Here is a 27,158-nt window from a genome sequence, read left to right as displayed (position 1 = left end):
TAGCAGCTGCATTGTAACCATATTTCATATGGATGTCGCTAGGCAGTGTGACACAATTACCTGAAATGTAAAGCTGCTCCCACGCTCCTTATTGCTGGACATGACACAGAACTGCTTTTTTTCCACAAGGACTCCATAAATTAATTAGTTACGCATTGGTAAACACAAAACATCTGCTTGTTCTGAGTTGGCAATACTTCTGTTTGTAATTAATGCTTCAGTAAGCTAAAAACTACAAAATAAAACACTGCTTAAGAAAACCAAACTCGGTGCTTCTTCCCTATTCCTGGATATATATGAAAATACTGGTTTTTGTCTTTTACACGCTATTGCAGTGAGGGCTTTTAGTGACTGTAGTCATACTAAGAGATTTTGTGATTCAGCAGCCATAGCAAAATAATTGAAAATAATTCAGTTTGGGGGTAAATACCCTGGTAATTTTTGGACAGTATAATACAGAGAAGCTAAAATTCCATTTGGGGTCAAATTAGAGTGTTTCCTTATATTGGAAATGAAATGCTTTGTTTCATTTTGAAGTACATTAATAACTTTGTTTAAATGTTTTATTATCATGTAGTTCAGTCATGGAATGGAAAAATGCCATTCTGAAATGAAAAATAAAAAGTGTTTTATTTCTGAAGTCTCAAAAAGGAAACATTTTCATGTTCCTGGACCTTGTACTTTGTTTAGAAGACTTCAGAGTGAATGTCTCAGAATTTTAAATTAATTCCTCCACAACCTTTTTGTTGTTGAAGGGCTTTGCTAAATTCATGCTGACTTTTCAACTGTCTGCAGGCCATCTGCTATTTTTCTCTAAATTTCTTGTTATAAAAATAATATTTTGCCCACCTCCAATTAATTGAAAGAACATTTCACTTTGATGACTGCAAAAATTCTACATGATGAGTGACTAGCGCTGAATGACACTAGAGAGGTGAAGATCCCTTTTTAGAGCCTGATCCAATAAATATTCACTTACTTAGTGTCCATTTGTCTTTATCTTACTGCACACTGCAGTGAAATGCGATTCTAAAGTGACTGTTGATGAAAATAATGTTTGCAGTAGGTTTTTTTATATTGAAATTCATTAATATGATTGTATCCTCTTTTAGATGGGGTTTGCAAGACATCAGACTGTATAAAATCAGGTAAGAATGAAAATAAATACCTTCAAACTTAATGTATATATTTTTATATATATATTTTTTTAAACAAAACGACCACCACGTAGCATTCCCACCTAATATTAGACAAGCATGGCACGTTGAAGCATGGGATCTGCTTATCAAAATATTTTTCTTAGCATATTTTTCTTAGCTTATTTCTTGTAAAACCTTGTGATGTGATACTAGCAGACCTTACGAAGTCATCGGGGGTCCAGCGACTTTAAGACTTAGACTCTTCAAAGAATGCCTCCAGCTTGATAAAATGCTTTAAGCCAGTTAGAAGGCGTCTCTTTCTCCATCCACCCATCTCCAAGCCAGAATTCAAGCAGAGACTGTGTCTCTGAAGAAGGTACATTAGAAAGTAAGTCGTGACCTTCAATAGCCATGAAGGATACCTTTGATAGCTTTAAATTGGTAGGGAGAAGATTTTAGATTAAACATTAGGAAGGATTCTGCACATTGAGGGTGGTGAGGCACTGAAAAAGAAGGGGGAAGTTGATCACTTAGAAGGCTCGTTTGATAGGTGGCCCCTGTGAGTTTTCAGCTCCAGAAGCAATCAGGGTCCCAGAATTGTTATCTGGCACCTGCTCAGGTCTTCGGTGAACCACAAGCTTCGAAATAGTCCAAAGAGTTTGTCAGAATTATATAATTTGATAACAAAATCAATTAATATTTAAGGAATGCAATGTAAAGTGCTCAAACCACAGAAATAAACCGTATTATTGCTGTTTAATAATAATTTTACTGGGATTAATCTACAAGTTTAATATTACTTCAGATCAGGCTTTCTTGGCAGTTCCAGCTTAAATGTGGCTGCTTCTTCCAGACCGTGTAAGATAACGTACCGGCAAAGTTAGACGGGTAGATACAGATAGAAAGCAACAAGTATTAACTTTGTAAAACTTACTGTGGTCTTTGAAGAAATATAATTAGGAATCACTGTTCCTAAATGGGAAATGGCAATGCCTTCCAGCAAAACCAACCAATACTGTGACAGCTTTTTGCAATGAATTTCAAAATAGGTACAAGCCACTGATAAAGAATAAAGCGACGATAGTGACAGAATTTAGAGTGCGGTTAATAGAAGAGCTTCAAATAAATGACCAGAAATAAAAACTAATGAAAATCCAATGGGCTGTATGCAGGTTAAAATACCAGTAAGTGCCTGTTAATGTTATCAAGGTTTGTGAACTCCCTTGCAGTGGAGCACATGAAGATACCACGTCGTACATGTGAGCAGTACTTTCTGCTGATTTTTCCTGAGCTCAAGCAGCACAGATTGATGACAATAGGGAATTTTGATCTCTCTCATATCAGTTTCACCTAGGTAAGCATGAGGTGTTTCTGCTATATGCTCCCCACGTCACTGGGTGTTATGTCAGTTTATTTTACTTCCTTTGTAAACTATTAAATCAGCAACTGGCAATCAGGAGTGCTACAATAAAATTAATCGTTAAAAGTAATTGAGATAAGGTTCTACATTCTTCAGTGAGAGGAAGTTGAATAAACAAGTGAGAATAGGAGTAATCCAAAGCACTGGTACATCAAAACAATACTGAGGAGTAATAAGAAGTACATCATGCATTGTCTGTATTTGTATACGTGTAAACTGGCCTGTATTAGAATTAAAAATAACAAAATATTCATACTTCTTCTTTTCAGAGCATAAATGTCTTAATGTGTACGGCCATGAACTTACCATAAAGCTTCTTTGGGCACAAGTATCAGCTTATAAATAACTTAGAGCATGTTTAGATTCTGTCCAGCCTGTGTGGTCTCACTGACTTTGAAGGGGCAGTGCATGTGTCCTCATGCTTCTGAGCTTGGTTGATAACAAAATCACATTTTATGTATTTTGATGTATCCACGGTATCAGCCAGATACTGGATGGTTATCCTGGAGTTCAGATGTGCAAATTGCTCTCTTGAGGGGAGTGTTCTTCAGAATACTTAATACATGTATTTTTCATGAAGTTCTAAGTGAAAGATTATAGTTCCCATTACTGAGCTCTTTCTGTTATGTTTGCAGTAGTTAAACTTCCAGTTTTGATAAAATTTGGTTGGCTACTATTGGCTAAAAGTTATCATAGAGGATTCTTTCTGTGTGACAGTAGTAGGCAAGGAGGATTAAACAGATGCTGACTACAAACAGAGCAACCAGATCCCACAGTTAAAGTGAGGTTGGATATTAGACAGACTGTTAATAATTTTTCAGATTTACACAAGATGTGGATTTCTCCTGCATTTTGTTGTTGGGGCTGTTCTTTTGTAAAAGCAACAAGACAATGGATAACAGCCAACTTTTCTTGGTGTGAGAAGGTTTCTTTTTCCTACCATTGCTCTTTGGCAGGGCTGGCACGCCGCTCGGAATGAGCCTGCTGTGATAACTGGTCCTGGCTATGAAAGTCTTTGCTGGACTAACACATGCCAAGATAGTCCAGGGGACAGTGTTGTTCAAAAAGATAGATTTTTGTTCTTATTTCTGTGTGTGTCCATCGGCTCTTGTCCAAGTTTACAGGGGAAATCACAGCATGCCAGTTTGGAAGGGGCCTTGGGGATCGTGCTCTAACAGACTGGATGTAGGACTGGTTGCTTGGCTTTCTCAAGAATGGGTAAAAAGCAAGTGTCAAGCTTAATAAAAACATGAGTGAATTCCACAGTCTCTGGCTGTTAGCACGATCCCATATCCCTTCAAATTGAAGTCAGGCTGCCATTGACTTCAAAAAGAAAAGAATCAGGTGCTAGGCATTGTACCTATTTCCACAAGGGGTTTTATGCTACCTAAGCAGTCTAAAATAGAAATTGTGTGTGTTCGTGGCTCTTTACATCTTCCAAGCACTGGAACACTGTAAAACCGTCAGATGTTGGCCTAAAATATAGCAATCTTAAGCCAACTGAGGATCCCAAGAAAAACGAGGCGGGGGCAGGAAAGGCAAGTAAATACTACAGCCTGTCTGTCCCCCTCTCATTTCCACCAGTGTAACAGACATGGAAAATACTGGCGAAATAACTATAAATATTTGACTCACCCATGTGGGAGGAATGAGCACTTGAAATCACAAGCTTCACCATTTACTAAAAATAATGTCTGGAAAATGGGAAGGCTATTCAGTGTCCTGGGAAATTCAGAGGTATCAGTACCTCCTGCTTGACTCCTAGCATCTCTCCTTTCTGTGAGAGACCTTGTGGTAGCGTACGAGTGGAGAAAGCAGTCTTAAGTGGAAGAGGAATGCAAACAAGAAAAAGCACCGGAGGTTTATGAGCAGCAGCTGGGAAACCCTTCAAGGAATCAGATTGCACTGGAGAATCCCGTGTCACGACCAGTCAGTGACCCATTAGTCTTTGATGAACCGCCTCAGCAGGGTTGATAGGAATAGCAAGAGGCAGTATCAGTTCTAGAATAAAGCGTGCAATAGGGCTAAGAAAATCAATGTAGGTCCAGGAAAGCACTAATAGGAAAAAATTCTTGACAAGGAGTTAAGGGTACCACAAAGACATTGGATTCAGCTGAGTCTACATCATACTTGATTGCTGAAATTACATTACAGTGGATACTTAACCTCTGATATGTCGTATTATTTTAAATTCACTTTTCACCGCATTTCAGTATGAAGAAACGTAAGTTAGTAAATGAAATATGCTATGTTTTATTTAAAGCTGAGCGGGGAGTAGGAACACTATAATCAGTTTATCCATCAGCAAACTCAGGTGGCAGCACACTGTATGTGTATGGGCAGTAAAGGAATAGTAATTTGTTGTTCACTAACTAATGCTCTGTTTGGTCTAGAAGATTCAAGTAGGCTTGAGTCTATTCTAAACTAAAAGAAATATTTATTATTATTATTTATTACTTCCCTCTTCAGAGCAAACAAATGTATTCATGTATTTTCTCTATGCCTCGATTTGTCTTGTACTACAGCAGCCCGAATCCTTGAGAACATGGACACCACCGCAGAGCCTTGTAATGATTTTTACCAATATGCCTGTGGAGGATGGCTTAAGAGGAACGTCATTCCAGAAACCAGCTCCCGTTATAGTAACTTTGACATTTTAAGAGACGAACTAGAAGTTGTTTTAAAAGGTCAGTGGAGTTTGTGTTTGTGGACTATATAAAGTTTCTTCTTTGGCTTACATGTTATCCTAATAAGATGTGGTTGTCTAGCAAAGCTTAAAATACTTCCAAATATTTCAGTTTCTTTGTGTCCGGTTCAGGACTAATCTACTGCAAACTGGTTTTTTGGAGAATGCTGTGGAAGTTATGCTGTTGTGTCTGACGTTGGGGTGGAGCTGACTAGACCTGACCTTTCTGGTATCTGGCCTCATATTATAACAACTGAAATCCATATCATTGCCCTCGTGCACTAACATCAGCAGCCAAGCTAGGTGAAGAAGAAAGAGGTCTGCCGGTGTCCAGCTCAGCTGGAATGCTGGAAGTTGCTCTCTGGCAGCCCCACGTCCTGCATATCTGCATTCCATCAGCTAAATCCCGAAGAGCAGGCAAGGCAAGCAATTTTCTAACTAGTCACATCATAAACTTACAAATATTCCTTTTTCCACAAAATGTAATAATGTCAACTTGCCCATATTCTCCCCTTTCCAAAGAAAATAACAGTCAAAGAAGGCAGTTTATACTCATGAAATGTGCTCCAAACCGCTCTCTCCAGACTAAGTATCCTTTTTCTACTTTGCATATCTTCTGGTTTTGCCAGGTTTGCAGTTCATGGGTGCCATGGTGTTCCTTAACACTGCAGTTTCTGTGGAGCAGAGCAGTTGTAAAGTTGTAATTGGAGTAACTGTCTCTGTGAAGTCAGAGCATTTGTATTTCAGTAAGGGTGACCCACAGCGCATCTAGCTGATTCCTTCAGGCTCAGCATATTAACACAGGCTGATGCTATTGCAAGCTGTATGATCTCCAGAGCTTTTTCTCCTCAGCTTTTGAAAGGCAAAGCTTCGCTGGAGCTTGAGATGGACGTGGAGTACTTATCATCTACCCTCTGGTCCTCAGGGTTGTATCCTCTGATTCCTTCAGCATCTTTCCAATAAATTGATCTTTATATACCTTATGTTAAGGTATATTTGCTGTTCGTGTGTTTCAGATGTCCTCGACACACCGAGCGCTAATGACATAACAGCAGTGCAGAAGGCAAAAACTCTATACCGATCGTGCATAAATGAAAGTAAGTGTCTCCCGAATTTATTGCATATGGCATGTGTGTCATCCGAAGAATCCCATCTTTGCAGTCAGCTGCAGCTGTATCCTCCTAGTTCCTGTGCATGATTTGTCAGAAATCCTTTGTGAAAACTAGAATGTGTCTGCTCTATAGAGTCAAATAAGACTGTCAGTAATAAAATCAGGATTGTATCTCTTGTTTTACGAGCTTTGATATTTTAGGTGAGGTTATTTTACTCTTCAGTTGCCACTTTGCTTAGATACTCAAATCCTGTCAGCTGAATGGGCACCAACTTCCTTTTAGAAAGTATCAGGGATGAGGTGGAAAAGAGCTGACACATGAGGCTTCAAGAAAGACATTTGTCACTTTTTTCAAGAATTTAAGCTAGATGCTGCCAGGAGGATGAGGAGCAGTAAGAGTTAGCAGTGCTTCCTAAATCATGTTTTTATAGTTTCTCTAACATTATTAATACTTCTCAAAGCTGTTATTTCAAGCTATCTGCTGAGTGAAAATACAACAGTTCTTCAATGTCACAGTCACAAGGATTTACAGATGCTCTTTGCAGTCATTACTGAAATGGTTTTTAAACTAAGTGTTAAAGCACAGTTGTACATCAGAGCATACTCTTGTCGTGGTGATGGTGAAAACATGTTTCTCACCTTCTCTATTCTGAACTCATTATAACATTAGTGTGTTTTAAAATGTCATGGTAACTCATTATATTTTTTCCAAAAGCTACCATCGACAGCAGAGGCGGAAAGCCTTTAATCAGTTTATTGCCAGATGTATCTGACTGGCCTGTAGCAACAAGTAACTGGGAAGCTTCCTATGGTAAGAGAATCTGGATTTATTTCCTTGCCAGTTAAAATTTCTAAATTATAGTAATTTTCGTTGCTTACCAAAAATAGAAACTGAGTATACCTGTCATTTGCTTAGGTGCTACTTGGACAGCTGAGGCTGCTATTGCACAGCTGAACTCCAGATATGGGAAAAAGGTCCTTATTAATTTTTTTGTTGGCACAGACGATAAAAATTCCACAGCACACATCATTCATGTAAGTCTCCCTGGGTGGCATTGTCTTGATCATAAAGGTGCAGCAAAATAACTAGAAGCAATCCACACAAATGTTAACTAGGGGAAACATTAATGGTTTGAATTTTACCACAGTAAGTTGTAGATTAGTTTGTGAATCTGTGTGGTTTTCAAAATTAAACTCTCAGTTTCAGAGTGTCCTGTCGATTCTCAAAGTTAGCATCTTTATTCTGTGCACTCATAGATTGTTATTCTGAGTGAGAGGAGAATAACAGAGGCATTTATAGATGTACAGACAGAATTGATGTGTTCACTGGACAGAAGACAAACACAATCTACTTATATATCCATGCAAGCAAACAAGTAAGCGTGATTTCCCTACCATGCACGAGGATCTCCAACAATGGAAAATCCAGAGGAAAACGGTGTTACGTATGGTGAATCTTCACCAGCCACTCCTGAGATGCAACAATTACAATAGCAGAGGTCTGATCTTTCTTGTTGATGGGTACATAGATCCTTGAGTACATTGCATGTAGGAATTTCAAAGACACGCTAACTGCCTGGCTTGTCTGAGGACTGTTTTGTCTTCTGTGCATCCGCTGTTGTCACGCTGGTTACACGTAGCATGCGTTGTTCAGCAGCAGAATAAAGAAGACAGAAAAGAAAGACAAAAAATATAAGAAGAGTGAAAAGAATTAAAGGAGGGGAACAGGATGAGAGAGAAATTCCCCTTTGGCCAGGAGATAATTGGCAAGAGTGGAGCATCAGCAACCTATAATTGACCAAGGAAGAGTACAGTGCTTTGCCATTTTGTCCTGAAGCACTTTTTTATTTTTGTTTGGATTTGTAGATTGATCAGCCCGGGCTTGGCTTACCTTCTCGTGACTACTATGAATGCACTGGTGCATACAAAGAGGTAAGGTGAAGCTGACAGATCAGTGACTGTGTTGTAGGAGCTTTAGCCTATATTTTTAAGGCAGATAAAACCTTAAGAGTGGGGATAGGCAAAGGGCAGGAACAGTCCTTCCCCAAAGAGATTCTAGTCCTGCCCCTGGGGAACCGTGGGGTAAGACTGATGAATAATGACGAGCATTTAAGCAAGGTTGATCTGCAGGTGAGAACAGAACATGTGACAGACTGGAGAATGACGTTCTAACGTGGGTAGGTGTGCAAGAAGGCAAGAGAGCCAAGAGGGAAAAGAAGAGGGTACAGAGAAATGAGATTAAGGCTGAGGTAAAATAAGCTGGCTAAGAACAGGAGGGAGTGTAACAAGTGTCCTGAAGATGAGATGTTACAATATTATGTCATAAATGTTAGTGGACTAGTTTGATCTTACGTAAGCACCAAGAGTCAAGATTTTTTGTCCTGGCTCCAGTTGCCAGTACATGCCAATTGCCCCTGAACTGGATGAGAAGACTGCTCATTCCTCTGGCATCTCTACACTCTAGTCATCCCCTCCTATCTCCTTTCCTGTTTCCCCTTCCTTTCTCTTCCATTTCTCTTGTAATCACTGAACATATATGTGGAAGAAAAGAAAAACAGTAGCTTTTCCACACAATTGCTGTATGATTGTGCAAGTCAAGAGAGGAACAGCTACTTGACTTTTCAGGCCCTCTTGGAGGGAAATGAACATTAAACAATTCAGGTTTGTTACACAGCTCCTGCCAGGCTTGGCAGCTGAACCAACAGGTACCTCATAACTGCTAAAGTTAGTACTCTGAGATAGAATACGAGTGCCAACGGATCATTCCTGTTGTGTCACTACTAAAAGGATGCTGCTTCTGAACTGTGATTGTTTGACTGGCATTGATTGGCAAGTGTGGCAGGTGTCGGTGGAGTCCGGTTGTAATAATCACGTCAGTAATAGGCTTAGAAAGAAAAAAAGAACCGTTCAGAACCAGACACTTTTCTGCATGAACAATCTGAAGAAAATTACAGTCCTCTAAGTCAACTACTGAATAAAAATGCAGCAGATAAAGTATGGGATAGCATCAAAATTGCTTCAGATACCTAAAATCTTGTATGGTCATCTTTAATTCATGCTTAGTTATTATTTGTACATGTTTTCATCAACCTGTTAGCACTGGCACTGTGTATCCCTCGTTGCTAATCCTGGATGTGCTTAAGTCCTTGAGGGCTGGTGTGTGTGTATTTACTGAAGTCATGTGGTAGCTGAAACTGCTACTGCAGTAACCTTTAATTAGACAGATTTCTTCTGTGTAATTAAATGCAGAAGCAATGAGAAAGCATACAAAACGTTTTGGGCTTGTAGGTATTTTGCTGACATGCTGACAGTGAATACTCTCATACTGATTACATTTAATTACAGCTCATATACTAGTTAAGACAATCATTACTAAATTAGCTGCTCAGTTACGTTATCATCACATGTGTTGTGGCCTCGGAGCTGGCTTGGGTATCGCAATTTGGTCCCTTCCAAATTACATTAACTGCAGCACTAAAAGACAGTTCCCATTCCAATCTCTGACCAACCAGAAAGTATCACAGGACTTTCCATTGCTGGAAAGTAGAGGAGAAAGTGTTTTAAAAAAATGGAAATTTATCACTGAAAGCCAGGTTCCTAATATTCTCACAAGCTTGAATACTTCAAGCAGGGGATGTTCCTCCTTTCCCTCCCTGCAGTCTGATAGCAGCTTTTCCTTGGCTCCCTTTCCTGCTGTGTCACTCGGCTCTTCGAGCTGTACGCAGCAAACAAGCTGTGATCCTCCTGCACCTCTGGCTTTGTCCCACCGCAGGGCACAAGTAAGTGGAATCTGTGAACAAGATACCTTAAAAATCTTTTTCTGTTGTAAAATCTGTGACTCCTCTGCTCATACTGGAGTCACTCTGACATCTAAATTCCCACTGAAATCGAAGGGTATTTATATAGTCCATCTGAAATTACCTGATGTAGATCTTTTGGTACTTGACTGGACAACAATCTGCACTTTAAGCCAAAAAAAGTCCATCAATTCATACCTGAAGGTCTCTGATACCTTACTGGTTTGGGGTAGTTTTTATAAATGGTATTTGGATCTGCTAAAACAACATTTACAGCCTTGGCATGCGCTGTCAGTAGCTGTCGGTGGTTTCATGGGCTTTTCTCTTTCTGTTAAAAAAATCTGTCTTGATTAAAAATAACAGTGAGAGTTCAGTCCTTCAAGATGCTGTGAGCTTCTGTCTTTTTGAAGTCTGCTGTCAGTTCTTTTCATGAGCTGCTCCGAGCTTTCCAGCGCACGCAGCTGCTTCCAGCACAGCATTGTTGGCAGGTAGGGGAGGCTGACAGGAGCTGGATGGCGAGGAAGGCAGTCAGCAGAATGCTGTATAAAAGTAGCATTCGTTAAAGGGAGGTGTCCTGCTGCCTTAGGAACTGAACAGGCCAAAACATTTCCATTGATAAAGCTGATGGCATGCACATCTTATTATTCCTAGGTTTTATCACTGTTCTAGTAGAATACACTATTATGCATAAAATAGATTTATTATTAGATAGCTAATCTAATACTATGTACTTTTATTTGCAATTTAAAAGTATATCGAAAACAGCATTTCTGTTGATAGCAAAATGAATGTGGATTATCAAAGAGGAATTAGAATAATATTAAGTTCCATAAAATAAAATGAGATCTGGAGGTATTTGACAGTGTAGTATTTAAGAGAATATAATTCCATATTTCCATTCTTACCCTTGGTGAATTCTGCTATATTAAATCTCATGCATTCTCTATAATATATTGAGCTATTCTGCATTTAGATGTGGCAACATGATTTCTGACTGTTCCAAGAAGCAAGAGAGGAGGCACGCTGCCTCTGGGAGTAATTTTCCCACCATGCTAATTCAACGCAGTCCATCAGCATTTCTCTTGGCTTTATGTTTCTGGGAACATTGCTCTTTGGAAGCAGTCTTTTTGGAAGTTGTAATTAAAGTGAGCTAGGAAAAACATGGGTGATGGTTTAAATATGGACGTACAAATGTCTCATTTTAAATAATGGAAACAGTGCAGAAGTTGAGACTGTTTAGCTTTGAACAGTGCTATGAATTTTACAGCAGTTTTCCATGAGGGAATTTTCAAAACTAATTTCTATTTGTGATCCACTAGTATTTCAGAATAAGTTACTGTAAAACTATTTAAGAAAGGGTTGAAGAACTGGAGTTCATAACAATGAAGATGAAATCATAAAGATAATCGAGGAAAGCTACACTTTGAAGAGGTTTTTCTTTAAAATGTCTGTGTTTTTTCCTGCAGGCATGTTCTGCCTATGTTGATTTCATGATTTCTGTAGCTAAACTAATCCTACAAGAAAGAAACATTGCTTTCAACGAGAACGAGATTTCTGAACAAATGAGAAGAGTTATGGAGCTGGAGAAAGAGATTGCCAATGTAAGAAAAACATTTTCAAAATATCCTTTAAATATCTGATTTTTTTTCCCTTAATACCTAAGAAAGCAAACTGTCAACTGAGTTGAGTTACTTGTTAATGTTATTTTGTGAGACCAGAAGCTGACCAAAAATGTGTGGGGCTTGGAACACCTAAGAGGAACACATTAAAAAACAGACATGCCTTCTAAGAAGCAAGGGAAAATATTTGAGTTAGCTGTTTTCCAAACAGCAAAATGGTTTATCCTGATCTGCTCACAGAAGCCCTTCAAAAGAGGAGAGAGCAAGAGAGACACACACTCCATTTCTGTGTAGTCTGGTTTGGAAAGGGAGTTTTGGGAGGTGCATTCGGGCCTCTTCTCCCTTTGTCCCTTTTCCCGTGGGCTGTTTGGTTATCAGAGCAGTAGATTTCCAGCCCTTGTCCTGCCGTGCCACACAAAGTCATGTTTGTCCTGCACGAGCTGCTCCACAATGCTGATTGTTCCAAGAGCATTTTTAATCACACACTGTTCTCCGTGAAAGTAAGCCTTGGAGAAAGAGCTAAAATTTGAACTCGCGTGGAGGAAAACAAATAGAAATTCAAGCATTCATGAGCAAGAACATGTCTTCTGTTTATTAAACATTTCAGAACGACCTGAAGCTGAGGGTGGCTGTAAACAAGCCAAATACGAATTTCCTAGCTTCAGCTATTTTACTGATAGTGAGGGTGTGTGTTTGACAGAGGAAGACTGTTCTCCCTCATTTGTACAAATGAAACTCATCTGATTTTGATTTTCTTCCCTGAGAAACACACCTCTGGGCTTAGATCAGAGATGGGAGATTCTCACAAGAAAAGGAATTCATTGGAGAAAGCTTTGAAGGGGGGTACAAAAGGAAACTACAGCTGAAATGTCTCTGCAGCAGCTGCTGCTGGCAGAGGGTGCAGTTGGTGGTGGGTAAAGCTGCTATTGCCTCAGTTTTTAGCCTCTCTTGTCGAAAACCCAGCACCAGCCTGAATGTCACTGGAAGAGAGCTGGCATTGTGTTCCTGGGAATTTGTTAAAGGACACACAGTAAAAAATACTGAATGCACAATAGATTAGGAAAGAGGAAGCGGAAGAGAAATCTTGTTTGAAAAAGAACACAGAGACATAAAATCAGACTTGGCACAACTGATTTTTCAAAACAGTTTAAATGGATGAAATCTACCATTCTCACTCCTGCCCACGTCAGTTGAGAATCCTCGAGGCAGTAGTGATGCTGGTTCTCCCGTGAATTACTCGTACGGATCACAGGATCACTCTTTTGCCATAGTTGGTTTTGTACCAGCATTTTCTCTCTTTGCCATCAAAAAACGTGGAAGTTAAAAGGGGGTGAAGTGTGAGGGGAGCGAGTGCTGATGCTGTCACAGGGTGCTTCTCTGTGAGAATGAAGGTGTGAAAGGGGTTACAAGAATGCACTTCAGAGACCTGCAGAAGCATCCTAGCAAGGGACACAGTAGCATTTAAGGGAAAGAGAAAAGAGACTTAGAGTAATGCATTAAGCCAGAAATACTCATTTTCTTTCTTTTTACTTCCACTTACCAAAATTTCTATGTGCTGACTCAATGTACCTAAGTACTAATTTTCTCAATATTAACTTTGATAGGCAACAACAAAATCTGAAGACAGAAACGATCCACTTTTGCTGTACAATAAAATGACCCTGGCACAACTCCAAAACAACTTCTCATTGGAAATCAATAATAAGGTCAGTGATCAATAATCTGATATTTTAACCTCTGTTTTATTACTGGTGAGATTAAACTATGAAGCCTGACAATTTTTTCTTTTAAAGGCGTTTGTTTCTTTAGCTTAGGCATGTTTTAAATTGAATGGAATACCTGATGTGCACACTGTTATCTAAACATCGATGACACTGAACTATATGTAAGAGACTGTGGGTTTGTACCCCCTGTTTCTACTAACTTGAAGGCAGATCATGCCCCTCTGCTTCAACAGAAAGAGATGGAAAAGGACAAAGGAAAAAAAAATACCATGAGTTTGACTTTCCCTCATGGATTTAAGGATGGAAAGTTTGCACATACATAACCCCTGCTGGAAGTCAGGACAGTGTCCTTTATACAGTACGAAGAAATTATCAGTTCGATATAATCACCAGAGCAGTTCCAAAGGGCCCAGGACAAAAGTTAAGATTGCAGGCACAGATCAATTCCTATATGGTGTAGTGTGACTATTCAGGCCCTCTCTGTTTATCCAGAGCTGCAGAGTCAGAAGAAAAAGTTCTGGTTTTCCAACTTTCCCTCTGTAATGTGAGCTTCCACAGCAAGCAGAAAGGGACCCAGGAAGTCATGACTATGGACCATGACAATTCTCCCCATTCCTCCTGCTGTAGCTCCCTCGGGATGTTTTGGCTCTGCCTTTTCTCTTATCCTGAGCCACGTGCCGTTTGTGCAGTATAACCTTTAATTCATGGCACCATAAACTCTGGCTAAAGAACAGCCAAAGACTTGATAACATAGGTGTGCCTCAGTGGTAACATCATGTCTTACAAGACATGGATATTTTATCATAAATTACTTCTGCTTCAGTACATTGCACAACAGGCAAGGCACTCCTGACTGCCAGGAGTGCGTTACTGAGTCTTTTGAGGCCAGTAAGGTACTATGAAATACTATTATTCCTACCACAGTTTCATAATCACTGCTATTTTTATTAACTTTAAATTCTTCAACTTTAAATTATGACAGTTCACTTCTGCCAAGCTTAGTTTGTTTCACAATTCACCTTCTCCCTCAGGTCTTAGTTGAACAGCTACCATTACAGTCATAATGTCAGAAAATAATTCTCTTGTCACAGAGTGGTATTGCCCAGGTTATTTTTAGTTCTTGGGGGGTGCTGCAGATCAGCAATCATCATCTGCTCTAAATTTATCCAAAAATGCTCAAAGGACAGTTGATGGGAGTTGGTAGCGTTGTTGTAATGGTGTAAGCATAGAACAGCAATTATTCCAAGATTAGTTTGAAGTTTTCTGCTTCTCTTTCAAACTTGAAGTGACTCTATTCTTGGAAGTAGCTATAGTAGTTGGTCTGATGAAAGACGTTACCTCTTCCAATAAAGCTTTCCTCTCAAAAGAAACATTTTCCGAGTAATGGGCATAACAAAAATATTATAAAAATTAGGAAAAGAAATTAATAAGGAAGTGCAAAGATTATTTGTTTTTCTTAAATGTAACATTTCCCTTTTTGTTACTAGAGTGAGCACCTACCCAGGGTGCTAAAAGTGCTGAGCAGCTGTAGAGTTTTGATGGTCATTTTCAGCTTCTGCTTGGATTGGAACCATTTTCTCAGTCCAAAGATGGTCCTCAGAGACCATGGATTAGGAAACCTTGGCCAGTGGGGAGAATTTGAAGCCGCGTGTATAGAGTTAGCTGTAACATCAATGTCATTTACTGAAATAGGGAATGGAGAGATTGGAGGAACACGTAGCACTGAACAATCTGCAGTATTCCAAGCCGAAGGATCTGCCTTTCCCAGTAAAACACTGAATACTTGTGACAGTACTTTGCTTGACATCAGCTGCAGAGGTGAACTTCTTCAGCAGGCGAATGCAGAGGTTATATTTGCTCATTCATCTGCTCTGCTGCTTTGGGTTTTTTGACACTGGTCTGTCAGGCATCCATTGCTTCTCCAAATCTAGCAGTAGGGCATGAAGAGCAAAATTCATTCTAGAGAGTGGATTCAGTGTGTCTGGTTTGAAGCCTGTGAAAATCAATCCTGTTGGGGACTTCAGTGCACTTCAGAACAAGCCCATTCCATATGCTCCAGAAGGGATTGTCAAGTATACCACAAACCTTATTGCCCCGTAGATACAGAAATGTGCTTTACTGAAAATCAGGCTTGGAGTCATGCTTTGATTTAAAACTTCTTAGCCATAGCAAAAAGGCAACTGCAAATTTTACGTAAGATACTATTTTTGTTTTTCCAGACGAAAAGGAAAGGGTGATGACTTTTTTCATTGTCTTAGTTTGAAATCAAAACACTGTCTCAACCCTTTCTGCTAAACACCCCTCTGTTTTAATAGGATTTTAGAACACAGGGGATATAAAGTATCTCAGATCAAGGATTATTATGACGACTCTGTTTACGAGCACTGCAACTATTTGGAAAACTAAAGGCAGAGTATTTGTGTTAGTGCAAACATATTTAAACTTGAAAAACCAGCCAACTACCGTTCCTTTATGATTTAACCTTATAATAATGCATATTGACTTTCCAGACATTCAGCTGGTCAACATTCATAAATGCTATAATGTCAACTGTACAAATTAACATTGAGAACACTGAAGATGTCATTGTTTATGACCCAGACTACCTTATCAAGCTGAAGTCTATTCTTAATAGATACAGTCCCAGGTAGGTATGTTAGGTATTTTTGTAATTTATATTTTATTTCCAGTAAGCTTAAAAAAACCTAAAAACATTACCAGATTATTCTTGTTGTTTTGTTTAACAGAGACCTTCAAAATTACATGGTCTGGCGATTCGTAATGGATCTTGTCAACAGTCTAAGCCGTAATTACAAGGACACAAGGAATGCATTTCGCAAGGTGCAGAAATTAATCTCTTTTGAAGTCGTAAAGATGACTCTGTGAACCGCAACTGATAATTTTTTTTATGTAGTTGTAATATATAAAAATTTAATATATTTTGAATTTTGCACACGAAAGCTAGATGCGTTTGCTGAAGCTTCTGCTGGAGTGTACAGATAATTTATGGTTCGTGCTTGAAGGCTGGAGTGGATTTGAAAAGCACTGTTCTGGTACTTCATCTCACACATCCACCAGTCACTCACCATCCTGCTTCACCTTATGTGCGCCAAAATCTCACTATTTTACGTAATGCTTATATTTCACAGGCACTTTATGGCACGACATCAGAAACTGCTGTTTGGCGGCGTTGCGCAAACTATGTCAATGCTAACATGGAGAACGCAGTGGGACGATTATACGTGGAGGAGGCGTTTGCTGGAGACAGTAAACACGTGGTAAAGCTTATAGCAAACTTACCCTTTGTGCCATCTAAGTGTCACGTAATTGTCACCTGGCAGTTCTTCACACAGCTTTGATTATGCTTTTTATTACCCTTTTCTGTGCAGCAGGTTCACTTTCTAATCATAGAATTATAGAATCACCAGATTGGAGGAGACCCACCGGATCATCGAGTCCAACCATTCCCATCAATCACTAAACCATGTCCCTCAGCACTTCGTCCACCCATCCCTTAAACCCCTCCAGGGAAGGTGACTCAACCCCCTCCCTGGGCAGCCTAACCTTCAGATTTGCTTCTCACTACACCTACCACTGAGGAGTAACAAGAACGTATGTGCTAGGAGAGTCGTTCCTTTGCACCTAAGTACTTTTGCACGGCTTGGCTTGAGCCTGCTTGCTTTCCTAGCAAATGGCCACAGTGTGAAGTAACGTATGAAATATGACGATTGCATGTGTGCGCTTGGAGGGAGAGAGAGGCATCTGCCTGCTCCACTTGTTCTGGGAGCTGGTCTTGAGCCTCAGGCACCTCTGGCACATCAGCGCTGGAGCGTGCGCAAGCCAACACCCAAGGAACAGCAGTTACTGGAATGAACAGTCACTGCTTGTTCTTTGAGACTGATGCTAGCTCGCATCCTGCCAACCTGGAGCAGGGGCAGCTGGTTATTTCTGTTTGTCTGCAGTCACACAGAAAATTGCTGAAAATTAACCTAGAATTAAGCCTTAGTTTCCTCCCATCACTCCCACTGTGATCCAGGCTTAAGATAAATCAGTTTTTGAGGCTGACAGATACAAGATAATTCGATCAGATGCACAATGGATGGATATCCATCAGGGTTTTTGTAACATGAATAACTAAATTGCATTGCCTTGTGAGCTCATACCCATTCACTTTCCTCCCACAGGACAGGCTAAAAGTCCTCTTTAACTTGAGCTCCAGATTTTCAGTGTGGCCCATAAACAGCATACACTCAAGCAACCAGTGTAGGAAAAACAAGTCCGATAAACTATGCCTGTGGAAAAACAACTGGATCATTTTTTGTGGATTTCTAACATATTCATGTTTTTTTCCAAGGTTGAGGAAATGATTGCGGATATACGTGATGTTTTTATAAAAACCTTAGATGAACTTACCTGGATGGATGCAGAAACCAAAAAGAAAGCAGAACAAAAAGTAAGTAAAACATTGGTAATGTTGCACATTTCTACAAAAATTAGTCTTTCAACTGTTTTTCCAAAATAGTAAAAAAAAGCAGTGGCAGAAAGAATTGCTAAAGAATTGTTTGCTCTTTGGGGTTTTTTAATAACTCCTGACATTACCCTTGAATATAAACCAATAATTGGCCATCAAAAGAAACTGAGTAAGGTTTGGGTTAAAAAACTTTGTTCAGGACTTCAAATTGACAAAATTTGGGAAGATCTAAGTCATTTCACTCCAATGTAGATGCAGGAGCTAGATAAGAAATTGAGGTACAAACCCAAACTGAGTCAAACTGTGCATAATATGTTTTCCCACAATGACTGAAATTAAAATAAGTCCAGTTATTAATTTTATTGCTATTTTAGGTGCCGTAAAATATGTCAAAGATTTCAGATCTACTATTTGTAAACCAGACTTCAAACTCAAAAGCACAGTTAAAATATGTTTGGCTTTTGTGCACATTTCTGTAAATTTAGTTATGAAAGGGACAAAACACACTTTCTAGAATTGCCCATTGCTATAATTAACAATAAACTTCCAATGAATAAAAAAATGTAAACAAAGTCTCTATATACTTAACATTCTGGGGTTTCTGCAGTTGCTTCCGTATTGCATTTATTATGCTGTTTATGATTGATTTAAAAACATGCCTGGATTTGCTATGGATATCAAATTGTGTGCTCCCTAGGCCACAGCCATTAGAGAGAGGATCGGTTATCCAGATGAGATTGTGACTGATGACAATAAGCTGAACAGCGAGTACCAGGAGGTAAGGACCCACAACAGGCACTGCAAGTAGAAAAGGGTCTTAGGAAAGAAAGTGGTGAGTTTGCCTTCATAGCCAAGCCAAAGCATAGCCATCTGCAGAGAATAACTCAAGCTTGTGCTCAGCCACCACACACGTGAACATCAGGATGTGTTAAAACCCAGTGCATATGGTTAATCTAGTGCGGCTGGTGATCAACATTTCATGGCATTTCAAGGGAAAGTGTAAATTCTAGAGGTGTTACGCTAGAACAGAACATGGAGCCAATGGGGTTGAGTCTAGTATTTCAAAATCTTCCACATATTGATGTGCTGCTTGTTGAAGTGGATGCAAGTACACATAACTTAGTAACTATGCGTGTTTATCCATGGATTGGCTTTGGTCCCTGAAGTGTGACATTTGACTGCCCGTATAATTTCAGCTGCATCTGAGCTTTTTTGCACTGCAAAGTGTGACCTCAGCATTCTTTTACTTTGTAGGTCCGTTTGTAAGAGTAACTTCATTGATCTATTTAGTGCATGTGTATGTTCAGGCAGATTATGTGTTTGAAGTCAAAGTATTAATTTTGAAAAAAATAGGCATATAACCAAAGAATGCTTTTTAAAACACTATTGGAGACTTATTCACGCGTTGTTTCTAAGGAGGAATTGCAGCTTACTAGGCTGGTAGCGACTGGTTTCAAGCGGGCAATTCCTAGAGGTTAGAGTCAAAACCAGCAAACAATATACTCCACTCAGAAAATATATTTATATATAAGAATATATATATATATGCTCACACAAAGGAAATAAGGTCTCTGGAAAAAAATTCTACAGCTGGTAACATATATCTAGCAGCAAGATCAACTCTGTGATGTGGCATAGCACTGCAAACCAAGTTTAAACCATCGATCAAATAGTATTCTTAAAGATGCATTATTTAGCTCACCATGCTTAAGACTAGATTTTCGAGATCCATTTCTCATATTTCAAATCAATAACACCATTTTTTCCCTCCTTCTTTTTAGCTGACCTACAATGAAGAAGAATACTTTGAAAACATTATTAAAAATCTAGTATTTACCCAGAAGAAGAGGTTGAAGAAGCTTAGAGAAAAGGTGGACAAAGAGGAGTAAGTATTTAAAAATACTGGTTATAGTCTTTCATCGAGTTTCCAGAGGAGGAGGTGCTTGGCTGGAGGATAATCAATGATGATTTAATGATTTAATGACCTTCCTTCTGTACTTTTTCCTCCATGAAGTGGGCATTTCTTCTTTCTCAGAGGCTGGACCTACAATAGCAAGTAGGGCAAATAAACTGGGAGATGATGTAGAAGGTTAAGTATTATCAAGTACGTTGAGTCTAGTCCATTGGCTCCCAGAGTGGATTAAGTAGACTCCTGGAGAGCAGCTTTTTAATTAAGTTCATCTGAAAGATGAATTTCGTCCCTGAGAATTTTCCTTCTTTTGCTAAGAGACTGATGAGCCAAAGAAAGCATGATTAAATGAGGATGAGCAGGAATTTACTTCAGAAATATACTCCTGCTCTGAATTAAAACATTAACATAGAATGTTGAATGGACAAGCCTCTAAGCAACCTGATCTAGTTCTCTTGACATGGGGCCGTATGACTTCTAGAGATCATTTTTACCTAATTTATTCTATGATTCTGTGATTCTATTTTTAATTACTTTATAATTTTCACAGTGCTGTTCCAAGACTTCCTTTTTAAGAACCCTGCAACTGTTCAAATTCTTTTTAAAAAAAGTCAGTCCTCTTGCATCTTCAAATTCTCAACTTTTCAGAAGATCAAGTTTATACATCACATCGCAAGAATCACCACTATGAATTTTCCAAATACAGTGTCGTAGCTTTTTAGAACTACGGCCATTATTGTGGATAAATCGTCCCAACTGTTGCTTTTGCTGTTCTATATTTACCTGTCATTAGCTGAAAGTTGATGTTCCACCTAACAGCCACCTCGCTTCTGTTCTAGCTTCAGGCTGTGTTTGGGCTTGTCTTGTTCATTGCTTCAGCTTAAATTAACACAATTCCTATTTGGTTCTCGCAAGCGTGAAAGTTAGTAGTAAGTACTCTAAGTTTCATTGCATTCAAAGGTTACCTAAAGTGAGCCTGGAAGCATCAACCGCAACTGATTATCCTGTGAGAGTCATAATTTATTCTGAAAATTAATTTTCACTTAATCAAAGAATAGCCACTTTTAGAATACTTTGCATTACTTATGATTGGCAGATGCAAAAACCGATTTCACTCAGAGAGCACAGAGCCAGGAAATACAATTTCAGTTGTGTACGGCCCAGCTATTTTATTCTGTAGCACCACCATCTCATTTTCTCTGGCAGCTTTTCTGAAATACTATTAGAGGTACAATAATGACCCACATCAAAACCCCAGCCCTGCCTGCAAGTCTAGGAATTTCATTGGGTGATCACTGATGACAGACAGTAAAACTGTGAACTAGAAAAAGAGAATTAAAACTCATTATTTCCCATGTCTCAAGATGGATCCAAAAGTAATGCTGAGAGCCTTCAGCAAGGAAAATCGGTATTACTTAACTTAAATCCCAAGCCATGCCTCTGCTGCAAGAGCTCATAATGATCTTTGCGTGTACCTTCATTGCTCAAGAAATTGTATTAAGGGAAAAATGATAATAGGTTCTAATCTGATGCTTATACTGTACTAGTATGCGAGCTGGTAGCTGGGTATATGACGATAGGTGACACAAATCCTTTCCAGTAAACAATTTTAAAAGTCCCATTACCTCCAAATGTTTAGATACCATTACAGCCTCAGCTTCTGTGTTTTGGTTTCTTTATATGGGAAATTTTGCCAGTACGATGCTGCAGTACGAGCAGAAATAGTCACAAAAACTTAGTATTGTTGTTAATCAGTTTGGATAATGAAGGGAAAGGGCTGATAAAATGATTAGGAGATTGGAGTGTCTGACATTTGATGAGAAGCTGAGCGCACAGGGTCTTTGGACTTGACCATGTCCAGAAGCGCCTTGCAAGCTCAATTATTCTGTTATTCAGTTTCTAAGTTTGTTCCAGTAATCATTAACTCTGCCATTAAGAACTTGAATTCTAACATTCTTCTGTTGTTTCTAGGTGGATAAGTGGAGCTGCTGTGGTCAATGCTTTTTATTCAGCAAGTAGAAATCAAATAGGTAAGGTTTAATGGCCAATTTATTTATATATATGTTTTTATGTATTTTTTTAAAAAAAAAAGTGAAACAATCTTGATATTATGGGGGTTGCAGAAGGGCCTCAGTGCAGCAAAATCAAAGGTGTCATTCACAGCATTTTCATCTCCTTATGTTTTGAATTGCCTTTGTGCAGAACAAGGGCAGAGCCTTGGGGTTCAGCCATGAAAGCAAAAGCGTGTGGACAGGCTAGAAGTTTAAAGACCAAGTAAATTTGGAGGCCCCAGCCTTTTTTTAAGGGATGAGCACGGATACAGTGAAATTGGAGAAATGGAATTGTAAACCTAGTAGATTAAACCAAGTAAAAAATCAAACATAAAAAGAGAGAAGTTCAATGCAATTAAATAGTTTTTGTAATGCTTTTGAGTATAAGCATTGCTAATGTCAGCCTACCCCAAACCACCCATGTTAGAAATAACTTAAAATAGAAGAGAAAGCATTAAAATACTTGGGTTCTAAAGGTAAAACACGAAATAAACATTGTGAATTCCAAGACAGACCTCATAGACTTAACTGACCAGCACTGCTTGGTTAAGGATGGCGAGATAATGCAGTCGTTTTAGCAGGTGGAAGAGCTAAATGAGCGTTTAGCTCATTGCTGAACATTTAGCACAGAAATCAGCTCAAAAGTCTTTGTTTAAAATAGCTTTCTTAGGAAAGGAATCATGGCTTGAAAGACTGAAACTGGTGATTGGCAGTTAATACAAGCCATAAATTCTTACTTCATCCTTTAGCTATGGCATGCCATGGGATAATTAAAGCAGTCTGATCTTTAGAGTAATGGCTGAATTAGCTTAGTATCATGCTTTTAAAAACAAAATCCCTCTAAGGAGGATTTCTGTGCATGATGTGTAGGAAATTTAGATCTCTGCTATTACTTTCTGATAGGCTACAACCTTCACTGTTCTATGAGCAGCATTGATCAAAAGGAATCCACTCAACCTCAACAAAAATCAACGGAGCTGCTGCTAGGAAGGTTGCCCACCATACATTCCTTTAGCTCCCTGCCACCTCTGCCCCACGGGCAGGGCTGTAAATTTGAACTTACCCACACTTCTGGTTGTAGGGCGGATACTGTGCAGCACAGCCAGCCCTGATGAAGGCATCAGTGTTCTCAAACACACTCAAGAAGAAAAGCAGCATGCTCGCTTTCTCATCCAGGGCTGTACAGTTTCTATGGGAAATAGTTATGCCTTTTCCTGCCTTGGATATTCAGAAAACTGAGATGTACAGTCTGCCCTTTAGATCCCAAAGGAGTTGCACTCCTCTCCTCTTTAAATCTCTGCTTGAAATGTGTCCTGCTGTGGGAGGAATGCCTGGCCACTTCAGACCTGTATTACGTGACAAAAATCATGGAATAAATAGTTTTCAAGGGGATGGAGTTAAATAAAACCTATGAATTCTGACCTTTAATGGATGAGGTGACAGACAGGGTGTTAATTAAACTGAGCAGAAAGTCCCAGGGAGCCATCTGCCTCCAGGGAGGGAAGATGGTCCTGTGGTTTCAAGCAGGAGACAGGCTGAGCTCCAAACGAGTCACGGTTGTAGTATTCCAGCCACCAAGACCGATGAGTGTCGCTGAGTAAACATCTCGTGAGCAGTAGCCTCCAGAAAGAGGAGCATCCTGATATCACTCTGATTTGCCAATCATAGCCCATCACACAGAATGGCATTTGCACTCCTGTCTTTACTATCAATATTCTCTGACAATAACATCAAAATATTGAGACATTTAATTCTATGTTGAACAAACAGTCTGATAGAATTACTGTGACAGCTGGCAGCAGTTCACACAGGACAGCAGAAATAGGTTTTTCTTCAACCTGTTTATTATTTTTCAATTTTCCTATGGTTTTCCTCTTAAAGAAACTGTTAGAACTGTACTGGATTTATGCTGAAGCTCAAGAAGTGTGTGTTGTGTGAGAACTTTCGTCCAATTCCTCTTTTTTGTCCAAGTTTTGTAGAGTTGCATACAACTCAATCGCAGTGAGAGTTAACACCTCACGTTGCTGCAGCAGCCTGAAGCGCAGGGGAAAAGCCCGCAGGAGATACAGATCACAATTGCAACATGATTTCTTTTTACTAATTTGTTTCTTAGAAGCCTAGAAAAACAAGTACAGAAGTGGGCGAAAAGAACTGCTTTGTTTCAGTTCTTTCATTGCCAGCGTGGACTGTTTTTATTGATTCTTGTGGGAGTTGCTCATATTTGCAGGGGAAGAATAAATTCCTCTCTCTGAGATTGATTTGTGGTGGGGGTAATGATCGAATAATCTGTTCCTCTAGGGGAACACCTTCCTACTTTTCATGATGTTGTGAGGTTTATTTACTAATGATACAGGAGTCTGAGGATGCCAAGTGCTGTGAATTGAAAAGTAAGCTGCTTTTTTGCAAAGTGAAATAGTAACAAAGGAAAAGCTCATCATGAATTTGGAGGTGTCTGAAGAGGGGAGTGGTCCTGCTGACCTGTTCCGAATATCCTACAGCCACTACCATGTCTCAGTTCACTTATTCTTGCTGGTAACAGCATTATTTTGGTTGAAACCCATAAAAATGAAGTGTTCGCACGATGCACACAGGATAATGAGGCAGTGCCTTAATTGTGTTGTGGGTTTTTTTGCAGTCTTCCCCGCTGGCATTTTGCAGCCCCCTTTCTTCAGTGCATCCCAGCCCAAATCTCTGAATTATGGTGGCATTGGCATGGTCATCGGTCATGAAATCACACACGGTTTTGATGACAATGGTAAGGCACAAAGTTACAAAACTTAATAATGTACTTTACATGCTTTAGTGTTTAGAGCAGGTAAAATGAAGTTTCTGTATCTAAGACCAAATCGAGATTTCTGAGGCTTTACAGTATTGTTGCTCATGATGATTCCCAAAAACGCAATCCCAAGAATCCCACAGACACTCCTTTGGCTGCTGTGCTGCAACAGCAGCCCAGAGTGTGGGTGTGCGGCACACAAGGGGCTTTTATTGTTGCTGGTTGCTTGCTTTTCCCAAAAGCTACATCAGAAACCATGATAAACTACACGTAACTGTGAACAGAGTGGCAGAGGTGTGAACTCAACGGTCTGGGTATCAGACCTGTGGCCCAGCCACATCATTCATTTTTAGACCCACACCATGATCAATCCAGCATTGAGTCACAGGGCAGAACCATACCAGGCTTCCTAAGAGAGCCTTAATCGCATCTTCTGACTCAGTCTGAATTTATTTGTTATTCTCCTCCACTGAAATATGGCCCTCTTAGGGGGGAAAAAAAAAAAAGAGCATCATCTGTATGACTGCCTCATTAAGTGATGTTTTTTGCATGAGTGACTATACTTACTTACCACCCATCTTACTGCATCAAAACCCTCTTTTCCTCTACACATGATTCTGTTAACATATTAATACAGGCAGAAATTTTAATGAGAATGGAGACCTTGTTGACTGGTGGACTGAAGGATCAGCACGCAATTTTAAGGAGCTATCCCAGTGTATGGTGTACCAATATGGAAACTTTTCCTGGGACCTAGCAGGTGGACAGCAAGTATGTCATACTTCTTTGTAACTATTGGGGTTATTTTTAATCAGAAAGCACAAAATCTTGTGTCCTAACCAAGCAGAAACTTATTTACATGAATGCTTTCTTGGCCTGTGACTAACACTGTCACCTCTGCACTAGGAAAAATAAAAAGACAAAAGAAATTCTTAATATTAAAGATAGTGGTAAAAACTCCACACATGCACCACTCTGCAAGAGACAGGATTCATCTTCTGAATGAGTGGCACTCCTAGAAGTCTTTACCCTTGAAGCCTACAGCCCTCAAAGGTTTTTCTTTAATTCCACAAAGCAAGAGTAAAAAAAAAAATTGGAACTCTGAACTTCATTTCCATAAAGCTTGGTGCACAAATAATATATCCCCCTCGAAACAAATCCTGCCTGCTGCTTTCCTTCACTCAAAACTTTCTTGCTGTTTCCCTAGAGAAACATGAGGACTACAGAGCTAAAAGGTCTGAGAAGAATCAAAGTAGAGTGGGAGAGGAAAAGATGATACGCAGATTTAGGAGATCTGAGTAAAAAAGACATGGAAGCCTAGAAAGTTGCCTGTAGAGGAAGGAAGATGATTAGGGAAAACAATAGTATCCACAGATTTTGAAACAAGGGAGGCAAAGGCTCTTCAGAGATGTCACAGTAACCTTCTACTAAGACTTAAGCTTTTAAGAAAATTCTTGCCTTTAAAAAATGAGAAACACAAAGTTTGGCATTATAGATCCTGGTTAAATTCTTCAGAAAACAATACTTTTCCTTTCTCTTTTACAGCTGAGTGGAATCAACACACTAGGAGAAAACATTGCTGATAATGGGGGTGTTAGACAAGCATATAAGGTAAGAAATATCCATTTTTATATTTTAGCCAAAATCATCATGGATTAGAAAATTAATTTAAGATCCTTTGAAGAATCATTATTTTTGTGTTAGGGACAGGAGTACCTACTGCATCACTGAGGCATGGTTTAAAACTATTGAGCAGCTGTTGTATTTCTTTGATCCTGTTGATTATTTCAGGGTATTTATTTGTTACCTGTTCATCTTTTTCAGCTGACTTTTTTCTTTCTATTTTTTTTTTTTGTTTGTGAATAAGGAATGTGTAGATTGAAAACATTTGATGAAAGACACTGTGAATGATTAAACTGGTGATACTGAGCAGCTGTGTGCATTGGGCTGTGTTTCTTCACCAGCTTTTTTATGCTGGAAAGGAGGGACAGAATTACTTTCTTCTGACCCTTAGTCTCTGCCTGCATAAAATACTGTTCGCTATTCAAAAAACCATTCAAAATATCACTTTGTACAAGTGATGCAGTGTACAGTATCTTGTACAAGTACCTGTACTTGGTATCCAAAGATGTCAGTGACAATTGAACTCGTTGGGCTAAGCCTTCCATGGGAGCTTGTATGTTTTTGGGCTTTCCTTTCATTCTCCTCCTCAAATAGATACCTAACTCCTTATATTGGCCAACTTTGAGCCTGAAAGTAAAAGAAGCAATGGTCTTCTCATTGGGAATGCAGGCTGGCAGGTGAGAAGCAAGTCAGCTTCTCTATGAACTTTTCTTCTTACTTGCAAAGCTGATAGTTGCAGGTCTTAACAGGATCCTCCCTCTCCTTCCCTGAATGCCTGGTTCTATGGCAAAACAGCTGGAGTGCTGTTGTTCCTCACCAAAGTGCTCTCCGC

The 27,158-nt window shown here is 39.3% G+C and overlaps 1 protein-coding gene across 4 annotated transcripts in view; it reads left to right on the top strand.

The window, feature by feature from the left end:
* MME (membrane metalloendopeptidase) overlaps positions 1-27,158 on the top strand; it is a 49,887-nt gene that overhangs the window by 16,324 nt on the left and 6,405 nt on the right. For all 4 annotated transcript variants that reach the window (XM_069865222.1, XM_069865225.1, XM_069865223.1 and 1 more), the window contains 18 exons: positions 1,113-1,148; positions 5,085-5,246; positions 6,262-6,342; positions 7,072-7,167; positions 7,273-7,391; positions 8,223-8,288; positions 11,620-11,754; positions 13,377-13,478; positions 16,007-16,143; positions 16,244-16,337; positions 16,646-16,774; positions 17,851-17,949; positions 18,665-18,745; positions 19,749-19,852; positions 21,848-21,906; positions 24,563-24,682; positions 25,341-25,474; positions 26,249-26,314. In XM_069865222.1, the coding sequence (XP_069721323.1) occupies positions 1,113-1,148; positions 5,085-5,246; positions 6,262-6,342; positions 7,072-7,167; positions 7,273-7,391; positions 8,223-8,288; positions 11,620-11,754; positions 13,377-13,478; positions 16,007-16,143; positions 16,244-16,337; positions 16,646-16,774; positions 17,851-17,949; positions 18,665-18,745; positions 19,749-19,852; positions 21,848-21,906; positions 24,563-24,682; positions 25,341-25,474; positions 26,249-26,314 (1,820 nt within the window). The remainder of the gene's footprint in view (positions 1-1,112; positions 1,149-5,084; positions 5,247-6,261; positions 6,343-7,071; positions 7,168-7,272; positions 7,392-8,222; positions 8,289-11,619; positions 11,755-13,376; positions 13,479-16,006; positions 16,144-16,243; positions 16,338-16,645; positions 16,775-17,850; positions 17,950-18,664; positions 18,746-19,748; positions 19,853-21,847; positions 21,907-24,562; positions 24,683-25,340; positions 25,475-26,248; positions 26,315-27,158) is intronic.

This window comes from Phaenicophaeus curvirostris, chromosome 10 (genome assembly GCF_032191515.1).
Source record: "Phaenicophaeus curvirostris isolate KB17595 chromosome 10, BPBGC_Pcur_1.0, whole genome shotgun sequence".
NCBI classification, from domain to species: domain Eukaryota; kingdom Metazoa; phylum Chordata; class Aves; order Cuculiformes; family Cuculidae; genus Phaenicophaeus; species Phaenicophaeus curvirostris.
The sequence above is the reverse complement of the archived record's forward strand: the minus strand, read 5'-3'. Positions and strand labels throughout refer to the sequence as shown.